A 19,474-nucleotide genomic window follows, 5' to 3' on the forward strand; every position below is an offset into this window, starting at 1 on the left:
CGGTACCGCCCCCTCCCCTCCCCTCTCCCGTTGCCTTCGACAATCCCGGCGTTACGTCACCTCCTAGCGCGGGCGTAGGAAGTTTGACTCCTCTGGCGGCCCGTAGCCGCTGCTCCCGCCGCTTCCCCACTGCTTTTTCGCTCCCCGAGCGGGAACTGCGAACTGCTGCGGGCAGGCGGGCGGGCGGAGTGCGGCCTCTTCGGCCCAGGTACTGCGGCAGGGCCGGCACAGCGGGAAGCGTTCCTCTTCATACCGGGAAGCCGCCCGGTGGGAGAACGGCGGGGGGGCTCGCGCTCCTCCTCAGGGGCCCGCGCGCCGGGGGAAACCGTTGGCGGCGCCTGCGGGGGGCGGGGTGGGGTGGGGCGGGGGAGGGTCCCGTCCCGCCTGAGCCGCGGGCCGGGGGCTGCCGCCCTTCTGCCCTCTTCTCCCCCAGCAGCGGAGCGGCGAATCTTTGGCTCCGCTGGCCGCCCAGGGCTTCGGTCCAGCCGGCATGTGGAACCCCGGCCTGATGAGCGCGAGTGTCAGAGGTCAGGGGAGGCAACGCTGCTCTTCTCCAGTCAAAATGCTGTCTGTCAGCCCCTGGGATTCCCCCTAAGCAAATGGCAGAGCTGGCGTGTTCGGCCCCGGTGCTGCCTTGGCACTCTTGGGCAAACTTCGGTTTCCCGCTCCTCCCGGGTAACGAGCAGTAAGAGGAAATGGCCTCAAGTTGTGCCAGGGGAAGTTTAGATTGGATATTAGAAAAGAATTTCTTCACCGAAAAGGTTGTCATGCACTGGAATAGGATGCCAGGGAAGTGGTGGAACCACCATCCCTGGAGGAAGCTAAAAGAAGTGTTTGGGGGCATGGTTTAGTAGGGGACTTGGCAGTGGGCTAGGTTAAAGCTTGGACTCAATGACCTTAAAGGCCCAAACTTTTATCTGATTCTATAAATGATTCTGCCCACAGAAGACTTTCAGCCTGCTGTAGCAGCCTGTATGTACACAGAATCTATGACTTTCTGCCTTCTTCTAGGCAGATAGAGCAAATAACGTGCTCAGACATATTCCTAGTTTGATTTTTTTAATTATTTTTTTATTATTATTATTTTTTGTGAAGACATTCACAACAAAACGTTTACACCCTTAGCCATTATTCCCGGGGGACACTAAAATGAGAGATTATAGAGAATTGGATAGATCTGTAATACTACACTAGGAATTACAGTTAGTGATTGCCATATAAATCATCACTATTTAAATTAATATCTTGTTGCAGTAAATGCAGTAATTCAAACCTCTCACAATTTATATAGCTGACATACGTAGACATCCCGATATCCTGAACTTCCTTTTCAACTGTAGAAACACAGAATCCACTTTAATTTCTGAAGAATAATGTAGTGCAGGTAAGTGCATGTTATAATATATAAAACAGTCTGTCAAGACCAAAAAAGGCATATTTTACATTGCTGTCTAAGAAAGGAGAAAGAAGAAAATGGATAAAGGCTTACCCACGTAAATTATTTTCTATTCAAAAATAAAGCGTCAGCCAGGAGCAAAACAGAAAAACAGAGCTTTAGATTTTTCGTGGTAATTTAATCAGTGTGTCAGCTTAATATGGTCTTGTTGCCAGAAGTGTCATCTGTGCCTGCAGTCACAATGGTCTTTATGATCTGCAGTTTGACAGATCTCCCACAGCTCTTATAGAGCTTAGATGCTTTAGATTCTAGCCTGGATTAATTTCTACTTTAGTAACTGCCTTTAGTAAAACATAATTGGACAGGCTGCTTTTATATTGAAGTCCCAAACCATTACTCTTGAGTTAAAAAGCCTGCTCTCTTTCCCTTGCAATTACTGAAGTGGCTTATACATAAATGATGTGGCTATAAATCAATCTTAACAGGCTTTTAGAAAGAAGTACCCACATAAATAATTTATTATAATTGAGTAATATTTCTGCAAGGTCTGGTCTCAAGAACAAGCTCTTTTTTTTTCCTACCCAGTCTTTATAAATGCGTAACAAATTGTTCCAGAGTGGATTATTCACTTTGTCATTTGTAACTGAGGCCTAAATGCTTTACACCTGGAAAAGAGCTTGTGTGCTAGGCAAAGATTGTTTCCCTTTTCCTTCAGTTCTGCCACTTGGTGTAATCAAAGAGAGCACCTCCTAATACAAACATAACTCATTGTTTGTTCTTCTAGGGATTATATTTTTAATAACATAATTGAAAGATTATTTGTGAAGGAGTAGTGGTTAATCCTTTTAGTGAAACATTTTCTCCACAGAATTATGGAGTAATGCAAAGAAATTAAGTAATGTAAGAACTCAGGTAGGATTTGTGGTCTTAAAATGCAAATGTATTTCAAATTAAGTAATGTAAGAACTCAGGACTTGTAGTCTTAAAATGCAAATGTATTTCGAATTTAAAATTGTTTGGAATTATCTGTATCTAATGAAACTTTGTGGACCCTCTGTAAGGGAAAAGGTACAGTGGGTGCTGATTTTTGAAGCAGTGAACCAAATGCTGTAGGAGGGGAATTAATTTTCACTTAGCATTGCTATTAAGAACATGTTTGGAGGTTGAACCAGCAAAATTTTAATATGCAGTATAAAACACAGCAACAATAGTGCATGAAACTAGCCAATTTAGATTGAAATTTAATTTGTAATTGCTTCCCTGGGGAAGCAGGGTCCTGAAACTACTTTCAGTAGACATACTGATGGTTGATGAATTAATGACAAGTGTATAAAGGCTATTATGACAGGAAACTCAGCATAATGAATGAGGTGAGTTTCCAATCCTGTGTTGCAAAAATGCAGGCATTAAACAGAGTTCAGTTCAAATGTTGGATGTATTAATTCTAAAAAGAAATGCTCCCCTACTACACTACATTATTCTGCTAAGGTTGTATGCAGATTAGGAAGAGCTTATAATTGTGTTCATTAATATGTTAATCAGTAAAAAGTGTAACAGATTAAGTGTTTTCTGCTCTGTGCAGGGAGGGCATTATCATCCTACCTATACTTAGAAGTAAACATAGTACTGCTTGATAAATCTAAGGGTTAATTTTTGGTTTTGCAGCCACATATATGAATTCCATTGAATTAAGTGGGACTGTTTGAAGGTTTGTCAAATCTGAAATGTGCTATAATGAGGAGCAGTTATATCCCTTGAAAGCAAATATATTTGAACTACTGCAGATAGCTCAGACTTTCTATGTGTTACCTTTTTATTCTCTTGCTGGAGTGGTTTTAATACAGAGTGTGGCCTGAATCAATAGCATTGAGATGCATCAGTATTGGCAAGCATCAGGGGCCACCTTTAGTTTACAGTAGACATCCAGTCTCATGGCCTACCTCTGCATTTCATCATTTAACCTAAAAAACATTCAATATCTCTTTCTTCTGTTGAAGTTAACAGAACATTACCTCACTTTTCTCAAGTCATCAAGTCTGTTTGCCTAGACATATTATCAGAAGCCAAAACTGAAGGGTTGTATTATGCACAGTTTTCCCACAGCAATTTCGTAATCTGTTTTCAGCCGTGGTACAGCACAGGCCTGTCTTGATTAGGAGCATCTTATACATAAAATATGTACACCTCAGCTCAGTGTTGGATGAAGCTATTGCATAAACCTTTGCATAACTGGTTAATCAACTTATACTTTGGAGTTCCCAGAGAATCCTACACAGAAATACAGGTTTTGAATTTTTTTTTTTTTTTTGTTAGTGCAAAATGAACCTTAGTTTAAATATGTGTTATCTTTAGTGCTTGCTAAATCACTTGTTGCTACATGCATAGCTATTTGCTCTTGATGGGCTCAGTAGCATTGCATTTATTAAAACAATGTGAAAGAGTTTTGCTCAGCAAGCTGAAGCTTCACTGTAAAGAAAACTCACCATATAGGGAAGGGAGAGGTTGGAAAAAAAAAAAGAGCCCTCTAAAAGTGCACAGTCTACATTAAAGTCATATCTATAAGATATACAAACTGTGTGATGCTATAATTTGTTTCTTGAAACAGCTGTGTTCTAGGTGAGGTTTTCCCAAGTTGTGGTACTTACACAATTCGTGGTATGCAAACTATTTCAAAGTGATGCAAAACATGCTGCTTCTCCCTTACATGTGAAGAGAACTGGAAACTGACATCACTAGCACAGGCTTAAGGTACAGAACATAATTAAAAAATCTGGTTTCTCAAGACAGAGGGGAACTGATATGAAAAGAAATGATTTAAGACCGAAATATCTTTGTGGTAATGGACAGTAGAAAGGTATGTGGGGATGTGTTCATTTAGAAAATTAGGTGCATACTTTCATGAAAGGTGGAGGTGTTACTGCCATAACTTTCAGTAGTAATTGTACTTCAACAGATCAAATTCAGATTAAATTGTTCAAGAAGATTGGTTTATATCCTAGATGGGAATTTGTGTACACACTCAGATTTTTCTCATCAGCTGCTCAGTTCACTATCACCATACAAATAAATACCTACTTCTAGAGTGCTCTTAAAATTAGTTTTAAATCCTGGGTGTCTTTAAATTGATAATAAACTGCTTTTGTCATACTGCATGCAGAGAAAGTGTATCTGAACTTTAATTTTTAGCATTTCAAAGTGGTTTGAAAATTCAGCTTTTACAATGCCAGAGTATATTTGAGGCTCTTTTGTACACCCATCAATAGCTTATTATCTAGTTCAGTCTTAATGTTTCATAGCATGGTTTCGGTTGGAAGGGACCTTAAAGACCATCCAGTTCCACTACTCCCCCTTGGACAGGGACACCTCCCACTAGACCAGGTCGCTCGAAGCCCCATCCAACCTGGCCTTGAACACTTCCAGGGAGGAGGCAGCCACAGCTTCCCTGGGCAACCTGTTCCAGGCTGTCTCCACCCTCACACTAAAGAATTTCTTCCTAATGTCTAACCTGAATCTACCCTTTTACAATCTAAAGCCATTACCCCCTGTCCTACTGCTACCTGCCCTTGCAAAAAGCCCCTCCACAGCTTTCCTGTAGGCCCCTGCTGGTACTGGGAGGCTGCTATAAGATCTTCACAGCCTTCTCCAGGCTGAACAACCCCAACTCTGTCCATCTATCTTCATAAGAAAGGTGCTCCCGCTCTTGGATCATCTTGGTGGCCTTCTTCTGGACTTGCTCCAAGAATTCCATGTCCTTCTTGTGCTGGGAACTCCAGAACTGGACACAGTACTCCAGGTGGAGTCTCATGAGAGTGGAGTATAGGGGGAGAATCACATCCCTCAACATGCTGGCCATGCTTCTTTTGATGCAGCCTAGGATGCAGTCCTCTTTCTAGGCTGCAAGAGTGCATTGCCTGCATTTGTCCAGTTTCTTATCCACCAGCACCTCCAACTTCTTCTTCTCAGGGCTACCGTCAATCTGCTCTCTGCACAACCTGTATTTGTGCTTGGGATTGCCCCAACCCTTGTGCAAGACCATGCACTTGGCCTGTTGAACTTCATGCTGTTTGCACAGGCCCACCTCTCAAGCCTGTCAAGCTTCCCTTCCCTCCAGCGTGCCAACCACACCACACAGCTTGGTGTCATCAGCAAACTTGGTGCACTCAATTCCACTGCCCAAACAAAGATGTTGAACAGTGCTGGTCCCATACCAGTCCTTGCAGTATGTCACTGAGTAGTCACTTGCAGTAGGTCACTGAGCTTCACTTGGACACTGAGCCATTGACCACAGCACTTTAGGTGTAACTATCCAGACCATTCCTTATCAACTGTGTGGTCCATCTGTCACATCTATGGTCTCCAGTATAGAGACCAGAATGTCATGCAGGACAGTGTCAAATGCTTTGTACAAGTCCAGGTAAATCATATCAGTTGTTCTCTTATCCACCAACTCTGTAACCTCATTGTTGAAGGCCACCAAATTTGTCAGGCAGGATTTGCCCCCAGCGAAGCCATGTTGGCCATCACCAATCACCTTGTTTTCCATGTGCCTTAAGCATAGTTTCCAGGAGGATCTGCTCCACAGTCTTGCAAATCACAGAGGTGAGACTGACTGGCCTGTAGTTCCTTGGGTCTTTTTTTTCTTCCTCCCTTCTTTAAAATCAGGGTTATGTTTCCTCTTTTCCAGTCAGTGGGAACTTCATCAGACTACCATGACTTCTCAAATATAGTGGATCATGTCTTAGCAAACCCATCTGCCACCTCCCTCAGGACCTGCAGTTGCATCTCATCAGGTCCCATGAATCTGTGCACCTTCAGGTTCCTTGTATGGTCTTGAACCCAATTGCCACCTCAAGTAGATTTTCCTTATTCCAGCCCCTACCTTTGCCTTCTTGTGACTTGGGCAGTGAAGACTGAGGCAAAAAAAGTCACTGAGTACCTCAGCCTTCTCCATAACCCAGGTAACCAGGTCTGCTATTTCCTTCCAGAGAGGGCCTTCATTTTTCCTACTCTTCCTTTCATGCAAGTTAAAAATTGTGGGGAGAGGGAGGGTGAAGAAACAATACTCTACTGAGGATTGGAAGTGCCTTGCCTTCCCTAGTTCCTGGCTCTAGTGCTGAGGTAGATTTATAATTCCATTTGCAAAATTAACTTTTCTCCCTTCTAAACTCCTACTCAAATAATTTTTAAATTATAGCTCTGTCACTTTGAAATGCTCTGACACTTGCTTTGAGACAGAAGGCTTTGCTGTGCTGCACTTCACCAGATGGGAAAAAAACTACATCATCTCTCTCTCCTTCATACAAGCAGTAGAGTAATGCATAATTTGAATACAAACCACTGGCATGTTTTTAAACTATTTATTGCAAAGAAGTATGTTGTTGATATTCTCTGGCAGCATCTGATCTGTTGGATTCAAACTGTGTGATGTGAAGCTGTTTTCAGTAGAATTCTGTACTACTTGTTCTCATTCAGAATCAGTTTCCACATCTTATTCAGTGCTTCATTAAATGTATATCTCGTTAAAGAATTCAGTCTGACAGTGGTTTATAAAAAAATAAAGGACTATATACTAGTTTTAGTTAAAGCAATTTTGCTTCCAAATGCCATCCACCTATCACACATAAAAATCTGGCAAAACTGGTAATAGGCTATGTAGGCAACTGGACACGTTTTGTTGGTTTTTTCCAAGGGATTTATAATAATTAACATCTGATTTAGGCTGCTTAGAGGGGGGAAAAGTAATGTAGTATTGTTCAAACTCCAACTTCCTCTGCCACTCACACAGGTACTGTTTGGTTCTAATTGTCTCACTGAGTACAGGATTGCCCTGCCTAACAGGGGCAATAGCTTGCTTAAATCCTAAGTGTATCTCCTGGTAAGACTAATTTCTAAATGTTCTCTTCCAAAAGCAGATGTATTTACCACAACTTGAGGGAAACTTGTGATTGAAACACATTCAAATGTATAAGCATTGTACAGTTGTACAGCTTTTGGACTGGAGATGAATAATTACAGCCACCCAAAATGGAGGAGAATTTTAGCTACACAGAGCATAGTTAACCAGTGCTCATACTTGCTAATGAAATAACTAGTATCTTTTTTCTAAAAAAATGTTTGCAAAGTTCTCAGTAAACTTTGGCTTCCTTGTTTAGCAACTAGAAAACCAACTTGTTTTAGAAAGTGCCAAACCTGGTGAAGAGTAGAAAAACAATACTAGTCAGGTTCTGTTTGGCTGTCAAGTAACTCTGACTACTGAAGATGTCAGACATTTCTCAAACTGTCTTGACCTCTCCAAGTGTCTTGTATGTATATTGATTTGCCTTGTGCTGCATACAGAAGTCTTTGTGACAGACTACCAGTTGTACTAAGCTTTTCTGCAAATACAAGAAAATATTACCTCTGGGGGCTTAAACAAAAGCTCCTTTGCTGCGTGCCTGTTGTGTCAAGTGCTCAGCAAGACCTCTCCAGCAGGCAGGGCAGGAGTGGTAATGCAGTACAGGTTAGGTGTTGGATACTGGCTTGGAAAAGGGTGCCATCTACTGAATTATCAGTACAACTTCATAACATTCGTACAGGTTTTTTGTGGTTTTCAATTCAGCATAATTTATATGATGCCATCCTAACACAAGACAGTGCAATTACAGTCAAAAACTATCATCTAAAATAAAGACTGACAGGGCAGGGTATAAACAAGTAAAAGTTTAGAAACTCACCTCTGATTTTTATTAGAATTTAAGTATAAATAGATACTGAAAGTGATCAAGAGTCTGAGGAATTTATTTTGTATTTCTTTACTTATAATGGTGCAATGCATTCACATTCACTTAAAAGGGGGAGGAAATACCATTTGTTGCCACTGCAGTGTATAGAAAAGAACTTGAGAGATGATTAATTTTTGTTCTAGTCTCTGATTTTATGCAGGATCAAGATGCTTTTGAATTTTTTAAGGTTTTTGTTTTACTAGTAAGTAAATATATGTTCTGTAAATAAAATACTTGTTTCCCTGTTGTCATGTAGTTTAATTTAGGCTCACCCCTATTGGTTTTATGGATGAAAACTAGAACAGTGTCTCTTCTTCTAGGATGAAACTAGCCATTTCTGCCTACAATAGTGTAAGTTATTTAAGAAGAAAAGTTTTGACTTTTCTGAACCAACATCACAAAATAAATTTCCAACTGGTGCTGCAGCAGTTTCATGGGCTAAGAAGTATAATTTTCATGTGGAACACATCTATTCTACAGCATTGCTATACTCACTGGGCAGTGAACTTCAACAGTGTTTTGGCTGCTTCATGCAGACCATTAGTTCTGTTGTCTTCAATGTCTGTATTTTCTCTTTAGGGATGCCTGAAAACCACGGGAAGGACACTGAAAACCACCTCAGCAGCAATAGTTCCAGCAGTAGTAATTCAGTTGCTTGCTTTGGACAGGTCAGTTTTGTTTGCCCTAGAGGGAAATGGAAGTTTTATGCTTTTACCAATTTTTAAGTGGGATACAGTAAGGCTGAAGTCATATCCATTATCCTAGCTAGGCTATACCTTTTTGTACATTACATTTACCTCCTTGATAGCTTTGTCATGCCTCCAGTTACAATAAATTGCTCTGGATTCTTCATAAAAGCTTTCTACTTTTGTTTCTTAAAAGTGGATTAATTTTATTCTCTCCGATTCCCAGATGGCCTGGATCATGCTTACACCCATTCTAAGTACTGATTCAGAAACTACTACAGAAGCTACAAACTTTTCAGAGCTTGAATCCCTAATTTGCATTTAGGCTTCTCTAGCCTTTACAGATTGTAAATTATGTTCCTACTATGACAAGGAGCAAAAGTTACAATGCTTTAAGCTTCCTCTGATTCTGGAGATAACCAATGATAGCAGTGAAGTTGTAGTTATTTAAAGGATGTTCCCTGCATGAGAGGAATTTGCTGAACACTCCTCAAGGAACTCCACTTTTAATTGCTTGTCTGATCTGCTCTCTTCACTGCCCTAGCGGCATCTGGTATTAGAATTAGTTTTGTTTTTCTTGGAGTTTTAAAATACACTGTTCTTGTTGGACAAAGAGATACTAAGTTTTATTTTGGAGAGGTTAACTATAAGCATCATGTGCATTCCTGGCAGCCTTCACAAGCATTACCACTGCATTAAGATTTCAGTAGAATACTGGTTGGCCTGGCTCTCTCAGTTCTTCTAATGTGGTTGTTGTGAGAAATGAAAAATAAATACAGCTCAATAATTAAAACTACAGTTCAAGAGTAAGAGGAAAAAAACCAAATCAGTATAATGCACTAACATAGTGCTTACATACCACCTGAAGTCTCTTCTTGTCTGCTACATCCTGATTCTGAAATATGGATCACACACCTCTGGAAAAGACAACATAGAAAATTAGGATAAAAAAACGGTTTCAGGAGAAGAGAGGGAGCTAAAATAAGGAGAGTGACAAGATTAATCTTATCTTTTTTCTTTTTTCGGTCAAGTATCAATACACAGCAAGTGAGTATCAAGCTATCCAGCATGCCCTTCGTCAGAGACTGGGTCCAGAATATATCAGCAGTCGGCAAGCTGGAGGAGGACAAAAGGTATGAGGAAGAATGCATAGCTGTTTCAACTTCTGTTTTTTGCCTAGGCAAACTAGGGTAAAAAAAGTTCCAATAATGCTTTTTCCTCTTTTTTAAAGTTAATTTCCCATTAGTAATTCAATGTTTAGATACAAAAGCAATGTCAAAATATCATAAATTTTTTACTGATCACAGGTTTCTTTTTGTGTTTTAAAAAAAGTTTTAATTTTTCAGAGCTTCAGCCTTAACAAGGAAATACTTATCTACTTGTGGAACATTGGGACCGTTCTCTTTTTTTATCAGAATCTCAGTATATGGGGTATCATGTAACACTGGCTGCATTTTACCCTCTTAAGTGCCCAGTAGCTCTGCCTTTCCTTGATTAAGTCATATTTGTCATATTAACACCCCTAGAAGAGGTGCTAGAAGTGCTAGAAGAGTGAGCTGAAAGCTGCACCATCATCCTTTTACTCACGTTACCTGAACCTAGAACTTTAGCTGGGTTTCCTCAGTGTAAGATGATGTGTGCAATCCCTATTTAAAATAAAGCATGAATGTATGTGTTCACATGTGAATGTATTTCTATATAAATGCTTTTCTTTCCAGGTCTGTTACATTGAGGGGCACAAGGTAATCAGTCTGGCCAATGAGATGTTTGGCTTCAATGGCTGGGCTCATTCAGTTACTCAGCAGAATGTTGGTAAGTATCTTGAAGATAAAGAGTCTTTCCTCTTGTTTCACTGTGAGGCCCCGAGGGAAAAGTCTCTCAGATGACTATGGTATTGTCCTAGAACTGGATTCTTCAAAGAGCCTGGGGCAGGCATGTGGAATTTTCAAGTCTAAGCATTTGGTAAGAATGAGATGAATTTAATAACAACAGAGCTGTTGTTTTCTTTTTAGATCTTGCACTGGAATATGTCATAGTCATTGTTCTAAGCGTGTGTGCCAGGTCTAGCCACTGAGAACCAGAAAGTATAAAAGTATCACATAACATGTGCAGAGCATACATGCAACTCACAATTCTCAAACTGCCATTAATATTTTGCAAGTCATGCTCAATTTTACAGAAGCGCCTTGTGTACATTCAGCAAGGAGAGTACAGATTTATGAATGTTTTCAAAGGACGGAAGTTCTAAATGTGGATCAACAGTCTTCTGTATTATTTATGATGTTATTTTTCCCTCCCTTAGACTTCGTTGACCTCAACAATGGCAGATTCTATGTGGGGGTCTGTGCATTTGTGAAAGTTCAGCTTAAGGTAAATGGGTTTTTTTGTTTATGCTATCTATAGTTGGGCAATTTCCTGAAGCTGGGAATGAAAGTTAATCTGTAGATCAAATTGTAGTTCTCAAGCTCAGTAATGACACTAGAGAACCTGGTGGTGTCCAAAATGTCCAGCACATTCACCTTGCTATAGAGCAACCAGCTAAGAGCGAGTAATCAGGCCTAGGAAAGCACAGCTTCTATTAAGAAATGCTGTATGTGCAGAAATTCCCCTATACTGACTATTTTTAAAATTTTACTGCAGGATGGTTCATACCATGAAGATGTAGGGTATGGAGTCAGTGAAGGTTTAAAGTCTAAGGCCTTGTCCCTAGAAAAGGCAAGGAAGGAGGCAGTAACAGATGGACTGAAGAGGGCACTCAAGTAAGTGAAGAACAGTGCTTGTATGTTTTCAGAAGTTCGTTGAGAATTAACTATTATTTTCAGTCAACAGTGAGCTCTCTTATTTCTCAGGTGCTTTGGGAATGCTCTTGGGAACTGCATCCTAGACAAAGACTACCTGCGAGCTGTGAATAAACTTCCACGCCAGGTGCAGTACATGGGCTGTGAGGGCAGGGACTGCGAGATGTGTGTTGCTCCTAGTCCTTCATATTAAAAAAATTATAAAGAATGATATGAATGCATCTCAGCTCTCAATGTTTCCAGCTATAAGACCAAGAGCCTTTGCCTGATATTTCATATGAACTGTTTGAGTTATTCCTTGACATTTTACATCTAATACTTCAGATTTTTACAATTTGGAAATTTTTACACTAGAAGAGCTGCAGTTACTTTCCTCTGTGAAGTACTAGGCAGTGAGCCCTCTGAGGTAACCAGCACCATGGGGAAATGCCTCTTGTGGAGGTCTTAGGTCCAGAGAGAGACAAGAAATTGTGATTTACATCTTCATCAGTGACAAACATACTTCAACCTCATTCTTTTAGAGCTATGACAATTTTTAAGTATGCTGTGAGGTAACACAGCTTTTTTTGTAATATTAAGCTTATCCTGACTGTGACTGAGGTTCCATTTCAGCAACAAACATCAGTCTTTTTTAGCTCCTGACATGTACCAGTGGAGGGCAGTAGGTTTTCAGGCAGTAATCTACCTTGCTCATAGAGGAGAAAGTAAACTTTTTAAAACTGCTGATCCATGGAGTTTCATAGCAAAGTTGCCTTCATCATACCAGGGTTTACCAAACTCCACTAAGGCAGCCTAGAGCTGTTAGGTGGGTTCTGTCTAGCTAGCTTAGCCTGTAGAAGCAGATCCAAAGTGACACCTTGCCAAGTGAAGTTAGCACAGCTCTGCTTTGCCAGGATCATTGTCTATTGGCAGCATTGCCATGAATTTGTAAAATCACAGAGCCAAACCATCCCATCTTTAATGAAATGAGAATGGTGAAGCCTCCTCAGTGACCTCACGACTGCAGAGCTGAGTGAAGGTTTGCCATGGCCTTTAATACAAACATGGAAATAGCAAAGCTAAAACTTCAGGCTGTCTGAGGAGCTGTAGAATTCTGCATCAACTGATTCAATGATTAACTGAATGTTTTTGTACTGAAAATGCATTTCAGTTTCCTAACTTAAAGAAAACAAACTACATTTTTCAACAGTACTTTTCGAAAAAGTCTGTGCATATTGAAGGAAATTCATTGATATGATTTCTTTTACTAGATGCCCCCTGAGTTAGATTTGGTCAAAGCTAAAAGACAAGACTATGAACCTGAAATAGAGAAAGCAAGATACAGCAGCTGTTTGGACAGGGAGAATGCAGGAGGAAGACAACATTGTGAGACAGCATCTGTTTGTAAGCCTGGTCAGACAGAGGCTGCTGTAGTGACAGTGGATCAGAAACAGCCAAATAGTTCCAGGTGAGACTGCTGTTACAGATTTGTTTTATTAGCTATATTAGTGTACCTTTTAAAACACAAAGCCCAATTTGGAAGATGCCACGCAATGCTAGTTAAGTGGTTTTTCCTTGGTGTTATTTCTTTATGCAATTGCTTTCTTCTTCATAAAATGTCATTGCTGAGATCCTGTTTGACTTTGTCCTGGCTTGGGGGGAGGGACAGAAGTGCAGACTCCTCAGCTACGGAGTGTGATGCCACTTACCAGCGGAAACTGCGACAAAAGCTCCTACAGCAACAGTTCCGGGAACAGATGGAGAAAAAGCAGCAGGTTCCAGCAGTCACTCCTGGCAGCAAACAGGGTAAGGCCTGGCATTTAAAACTGACAGTTCTAATGGTAGCTGCTGGGGAGTCCTGTGTCACCCTCAGTATAGGAGCCCCATCAGCTTCATTTGCTCTGGTATTGTACTATCAACACACATCCAAGGACAGCAGAAGGAGGATTATTGTATTTCCCCCAACCCCACCCCACCATGTTCTTGAAGTGACAGGAATGTCAGCTTTAAAACTGCATCATTAAAACTACAACTTTCCAAACACCCTAGAGCTCCATGAAGCACAGCAGCTGATACCAGTACCATTAACAGGCTGCACCTGTTAATTCAGGCAGAAGGTGGCTGCAGGCAAAAAGGCACTGCCTTAGTTTCTCATGTTGCTCTTCAGTCATGGGGGAGTCTGGACAGCTGTGTGGTAAGCAGGAAGATGGGGATAGGGTAAACAGGCAAAACAAAACCTAAATGCTTTTATCAACTGTCATTATGTAGAGAATATTCCCATTCCACAAACTGCTACTAAAACAGAAACAGCTCTAGGAAGACAAAAAAAGAAGGTACCTTGTGACAGCTGCAGCATAATATAAGAGACTTTGCTCTGTTAAGAAGGAGTAAAAGGCTTCTTATGTATTTCTAATACTGCTTCCTTCTTGTGTTACCTCTGTCCAGCTACATCTGATCCTCCTGTACAGCACAGCACTCCAGCAGCAGAACAGCAGGAGCCAGCAATAGAAGATGAGTTCTTTGCAGGTCAGTCTAAAAGTGATGAGTGTTGAATCACTGAGGCATTTAAATCAATTCTTCGGAGTACAATGTAAAGGTAGAAGGTCTGAAGAGGCTGGAGTACAAGTCTGATCTTCATAATGCAGGCCTTGCTTGAGTGGCAGAGAAACAATGTCCATCACAATGAAGGACTGCACACCCTGCTTTTCAGTTGAGAGTTGTTGCACATATTTGGTAAACCATTTTCCTCAAGCAATATTGCACAGAAACAACATTTGTGGGGTTAAGGGGCTGTGTTAACCATGGCTGTTTGGGTCACACTGACAGCACGGTGCCTGGATGCTGGTTAAATCCAGTGCACAGGGGGTGGTACCATTTTACTGCTATGCACTAACACTAAAGATGCTTCACAGTTTTACTTTTGTAGTGGCCACCACTTGTGAAAGAGAGGGTCGATCCTGGAGTTACTGTCATTTCTGTAGTCCAGTACTATCATCTTTAGTTTGATCACCTTTACATTTGCTCTAGATGATCCTGAACTTTGGGACATTTCCTTGGAGAGCATCGATTTTAAGATAATGGGTCATAAAATGACAGATCCACCAGCTGGACAGCAGACATCTGAAACACCCCACGGACATCATCAAATGACTACTCGTAACAGGACACCGCACAGAACAAATCATCACAAAGCTGCTGCTAGATTTGCACAATTGCAGCCTTCAGCTACAGTTGTGAGCAATAGCAGCTCTGCCAACCAGAACACCCCAGGTATGTGCTGCCAAAAATGACTTGAGTTCTGTCCTAACAGTGTTCCTTGGCTGTGGAAGCAGTGCTGTTAGATCAGTAAACTGGAGTGGGAGAAACATTTCTCTTGTCTCGGACGTGGCTGCAGATGCTGGGATAGTGGGCTAGGAGAACCAGCTGGATTTTCCATCCAACTGTCCTTTCAAGGAAGAGCTAGAAAAAAGAATTGAGAAGCACTTTTAGGAGCAGAAAAAAGCTTTATGAAACTTCAGTTTCTCACAATCTCCCTGTTTGGCAGAGTACAGCCCCCACAGGAGAAGTCAAAGCTTGAAGAAAAGGAGACTGGAACCTACGTAAGGCACCAGGTGGTATCACGGCCTCCAGACCGGATTAGATCGGAAACCTGCAGTTGGCTGTTAAAATTATGTGAGGAAATCTAATGCATTAATGGATTTTCCTGTACACAATAGTGAAGCAGCACAGAAGAGCTTAATACAGCCAGCAAGAAATTATTGTACTTTGAGGTTATTAAATGTTTCAGAGGCCTCTTCCCATAAACAAGTGATCACTCATGCTGCTGGAGCATTAGACTTGTGGCTGGATTACAAGCTGACATTACATGTCATTTGCCCAAAATGTTAAAAATATTTAAAATTATTTAAAAAATTCATAGCTTCTTTCTCCCTCAGTGCTGCATTTCAGCATGGAGAAAAGACATTTTTAGTAAAATGGGAGTATGGTCAGATGACAAAGCCTGAAGGCATGAAGCCCTTTGCCCTGTGGCTGCAGAAGTGGGCCCAGAGCCCTATTGCTCCTCCTCAGGCATTTGGGATCCCAGTGCAGCAGCAGCACATTCAGCTGTGCCAGCACAACAGGACAGCTCTGGGGTGGGAGCATGCTGGGACTGCTGCTGAGGTGCTGCACAAAGCATCTCAGACCATGTTTGCTTGGATCCTCTGGAAAAATGAATGTGAGCTGCAATTTTGATTTTAAATATTTCAGCCCTTTTCCATATAAAAATAAACGCAAAATACACACCACCCTTGTAGCTGTTCATGCTTTTATACTATTCATGCCTTCAAACTATTACAAATCATTCACTGTTTAGCAAGCTCAAAAAAGTGCATTCTGATTAGTTACAAGTAGGAAGCAAGAGACTGCACAGCCTTGCATTTGCTTTAGGACGGGCAACAGAAAATTTCAAGTGGGTTTTAAAGCTTAGAGCAAAGCAACAGCTGTTCCTTCCAGTAAGAAGGTAAATGGAAAACTTTTTAGAACAGTATTTCAAACTGGATACAGCCATATTTTTCAGAAGTGGAGTGCTGGAGAGGAGGATACCTGGGATTTATGAGCTGGACCAGGAAAATTTACACAAACTCTTTGAGTAGTTCAACCCTAAGATCAGGGTCAGATTTGAAACAGATACTTGTTCCTGTGCTTTGCCAGCACTGCTCTATTTGGGCAAGTCTCTTAATGCTATCTAATTGCAAATACATTGAAGTATTCAGCATTTATTCCTGCTCCTGCTACTTTACCTTCATCACTTAATCTTTTTCCTTAAAAGATCCTCTACTATCTAATTATCTTCTCAACAGGGAAAAGAATAAGGATTGAGTTTAATATGGAAAGATAGGACATATTATAATTAACTGTACTAGATTACATCTAGAAAATAGTTTCACATTACACCATTCTAGTTTCTTTCCCAGTTCAGTGCTGCCTTCAGAACAGCTCAGACAAGGAATACATACCACACGTTTGAGTCATGCACTTACTATTGAAACCAGATACCTGTTAGGAAGGGAATGTGCAGACATTCAGAATTACTGTATTCAAAAGCTGCTCTAAACTTACAATGAAAAAAAAAAAAAAAAAGAGAATACTCATGCAGAACTGCATCAGCTCTCTTGACTCAATGAAAACAGTGCAACTGTATCCATGCCTCCTCTAAGAGGATTAGATACTCAAGAGGACTTTTCTCCTCTAAGAATTCCCATAACATGCTTCTGAGGATAGGTCTCTTCGAAAAGGGCAGTAAAACTTGGTGCTTCCCTCCCCTTTAAGGCCTTGCACAGCATGACTCATAACAAAAGCTGTTCTGAAAATGGAAAGAAATGCATTAGCAATTCGTGTTTAGAAATACCAAATAATTCCTACAAGTGTACAGCTGTTTTGGGAATGGCTCTGTATAGTACCACTCTTCTCCTACTACATATACTGTTGTATAGTAGGAATTCCATCCCAAAATATGCATCTACAGCTCCTTCTCCCTTCCACCCCAGAGAGGAGGGTAAGGGACCCATCAGAAAAAGGAAGAGAACCTTTCTGTGCGTGGGACAGGGCTGCCCCAGCCCTTGCAGCACAGCCTGCTTGAGCTTCACTACCAAAAGGAAGCAAAAGAACCACACCTGGTGGAGCTCCACCTGTTCTTTAAACAAGAAACACCACCAAATTCTTGACTGTCACAGCTCAGCAGATTTCTCTGCTATTTGGTAACTTCTTGACAGGCTCAGCCATAAAAGCAATCTTACTGCTTAAGCATCATCCTTCACCCTCCCCTTCATCCCTTCCTCTCATAAAGAGGATTCATTTCTTTATTATTCTCTATAGTACCATGGTTCAAAGCACACAACTAAAAGGCCAAAGGCTCAGCACTGGCAACTGCTTTTGAGAAGTTACAGGGTCTCATTAAAATGGGTTTCTTGGACTTTCCTGCCATAAGCAGATAAATTGGGTAACAGTTAAATCACTCCAGGAAGGACGTAGAGGTTGGAACCTGCTGTTCAACAAGAAAACCCACAGCTCAACAAAAGCAGGTTTGGTTTATTTGAATTACTCAATTAAATATTCTACAAAGGTAACAAATCGTAGCACAAAGCGCAGTCATACAGGGAGCGCAGTGCCTGGGTTTAGTGCAAAACATACAACTAACTACGGCCAGGGAAGCCCAAAGTTTCAATTAATTTTATTTTTTTTTATTTTTTACAGTGTACATTGTTAAATAATGTAAAGAAAAACGCTTGTAATTCAGAAACAGATTTTATGTGGAAAAAGATACTCAAAGTGTAATATTAAACAAAATAATTTAACAGTTCAGTAGCATTAGTTTATTCCTCTAGACTTCAGTTATTCATCCACAGGAGAGGAGGGGAGGGAATCAATGGTAGATAAAACCAGTTCTTACATAACATTAAGTGGAAAAAAAAAAAACAAAACCAAAAAAGAAACACGACTTCAAACTTAGTAGATCAAAATTAAATAACCACGTGCTGCATCCAGCTGATTGCTTCCCCTGCCACGAATATTCCCCTTGTTTGGTTACCTGCCCCAGGTTTGTCACCGCTCCTGTTCCCGGAGCCCGCCTCTCCCCTCCCACTGGGCGTGTTGAGGACTCCTGGCCGCATCCCTTCAGAGGGAAGGGCAGAGGTTTCCCCGTCTCACCTTGGCCGCAGGGCCCCCTGCTTCCTCCCCCTCTTCCACCACAGGCACCCCGCGAAGCCTCCTGTCTCTTCTGTAGCTCGAGTCTGCACTTCAGGTACAAGGAACAAACCCCCAAAAGCCTGAGGAATGCAGAGCCCACCCACCTGCCACTCAGCTTTTGCCCTCTGGCGTTCATCTGCAGCCTGCGCCTGCCCTTGCTGCCAAAACTGCTGCACACAAAGTAACTGGAAAGGAACGGATCTTGCACGTTTCTTTGTAAAAAGAGAACATCTGCAGCCAGAAAAACTCCCTGTTAATGCTCCGCACGGGAACAGCAAAAAAATTCAGGCAAATAAAAACTTCATGATGCAACTGCTTCCAGGACCGGTACCAGTGAGCTACTCCCAGGTACCAGGAAGCAGCACTCTCATCCTATACAGCTTTCTGCAGCACTGCATAAATACTGGCAGGTATTATTTTTACTTTGAAGAGGAAACCAGTATTTTTTTTAAATAAAGGGAGAACGACCATAGCAGAAAGTACAATACAGTTACCAAGAGGGGACAGATAGTTACAGTCCTGGTACCAGCTTCAAATTTGTTAAGAGTGAACAAAATTGTAACTCCTCCATGACAGAGGAAACTTCTTGTTGCCGGCTGTTTCAAGTACATCCATTGCCGGCAATGGATGTTGCACCAGGACAGTCTATTCCTGGCTTAAACGGATTTTTACCAAAAAAAAAAAAAAAAAAAAAGAAAAACCAAAAAAACAAACAAAAAAAAAAAAGCAAAACAAAATTAAAACCAAACCAAAACAAAAAGGAAGAAAAGCAATCCCAGCAGACAAGCCCATGCCAACGAGCAATGGCACCTCTCCCTCAAGCCACATCCTGACCAAACATCTTTACCACTTGACAGGTGGAGTCTAACTGCATCTTAAGTTGGGCCTTTCCCAGCAGATACATGTTCTCCCCAACCTCTCTCCCTTTCTGATCCAGACCGCCTGCCTCCACACACAGTATTTGTTAGTCTTGTTTTAGCTTCACCCACAACCCTCAGTCCCACCCCCACCTGGCCCCTGTCACACCAGCAACTTCAGATCTGCCCACCTGGACAAGTTTCCCCAACACACAGAACGTTGTTCCAACCTGCTGCCTCCATGACTTCCCCCTCCATGCACCTCCTCTAG

The 19,474-nt window shown here is 41.4% G+C and overlaps 1 protein-coding gene across 3 annotated transcripts; it reads left to right on the top strand.

Moving 5' to 3' along the window:
- The first annotated feature begins 115 nt into the window (after nt 1-115).
- Nucleotides 116-19,379, top strand: RAD52 (RAD52 homolog, DNA repair protein). Of its 3 annotated transcripts, none has more exons than XM_071768524.1 (12): nt 116-208; nt 8,737-8,825; nt 9,875-9,976; nt 10,562-10,655; nt 11,146-11,213; nt 11,484-11,602; nt 11,693-11,768; nt 12,892-13,088; nt 13,290-13,426; nt 14,066-14,146; nt 14,648-14,890; nt 15,165-19,379. In XM_071768524.1, exons 2-12 carry the CDS (start codon nt 8,739-8,741, stop codon nt 15,221-15,223), a joined length of 1,263 nt encoding a protein of 420 aa, XP_071624625.1. In that variant the 5' UTR covers nt 116-208; nt 8,737-8,738; the 3' UTR covers nt 15,224-19,379. The 3 variants fall into 3 exon arrangements, with proteins under 3 accessions (XP_071624625.1, XP_071624641.1, XP_071624635.1); XM_071768540.1 differs by lacking the exon at nt 116-208 and adding an exon at nt 387-685; XM_071768534.1 differs by lacking the exon at nt 116-208 and adding an exon at nt 1,082-1,384.
- The last annotated feature ends 95 nt before the right edge of the window (nt 19,380-19,474 follow it).

The sequence above is a fragment of the Heliangelus exortis genome, chromosome 1, assembly GCF_036169615.1.
Source record: "Heliangelus exortis chromosome 1, bHelExo1.hap1, whole genome shotgun sequence".
In the NCBI taxonomy this organism is placed as follows: Eukaryota; Metazoa; Chordata; class Aves; order Apodiformes; family Trochilidae; genus Heliangelus; species Heliangelus exortis.

Excerpts from the sequence above, each read along its gene's own strand:
- RAD52 (XM_071768524.1), top strand. The coding sequence starts at position 8,739 with ATGCCTGAAAACCACGGGAAGGACACTGAAAACCACCTCAGCAGCAAT. Across the intron at positions 13,089-13,289 it reads AAACAGCCAAATAGTTCCAG|AAGTGCAGACTCCTCAGCTA; the intron begins GTGAGACTGCTG and ends GGGGAGGGACAG. Across the intron at positions 14,891-15,164 it reads TGCCAACCAGAACACCCCAG|AGTACAGCCCCCACAGGAGA; the intron begins GTATGTGCTGCC and ends CCTGTTTGGCAG.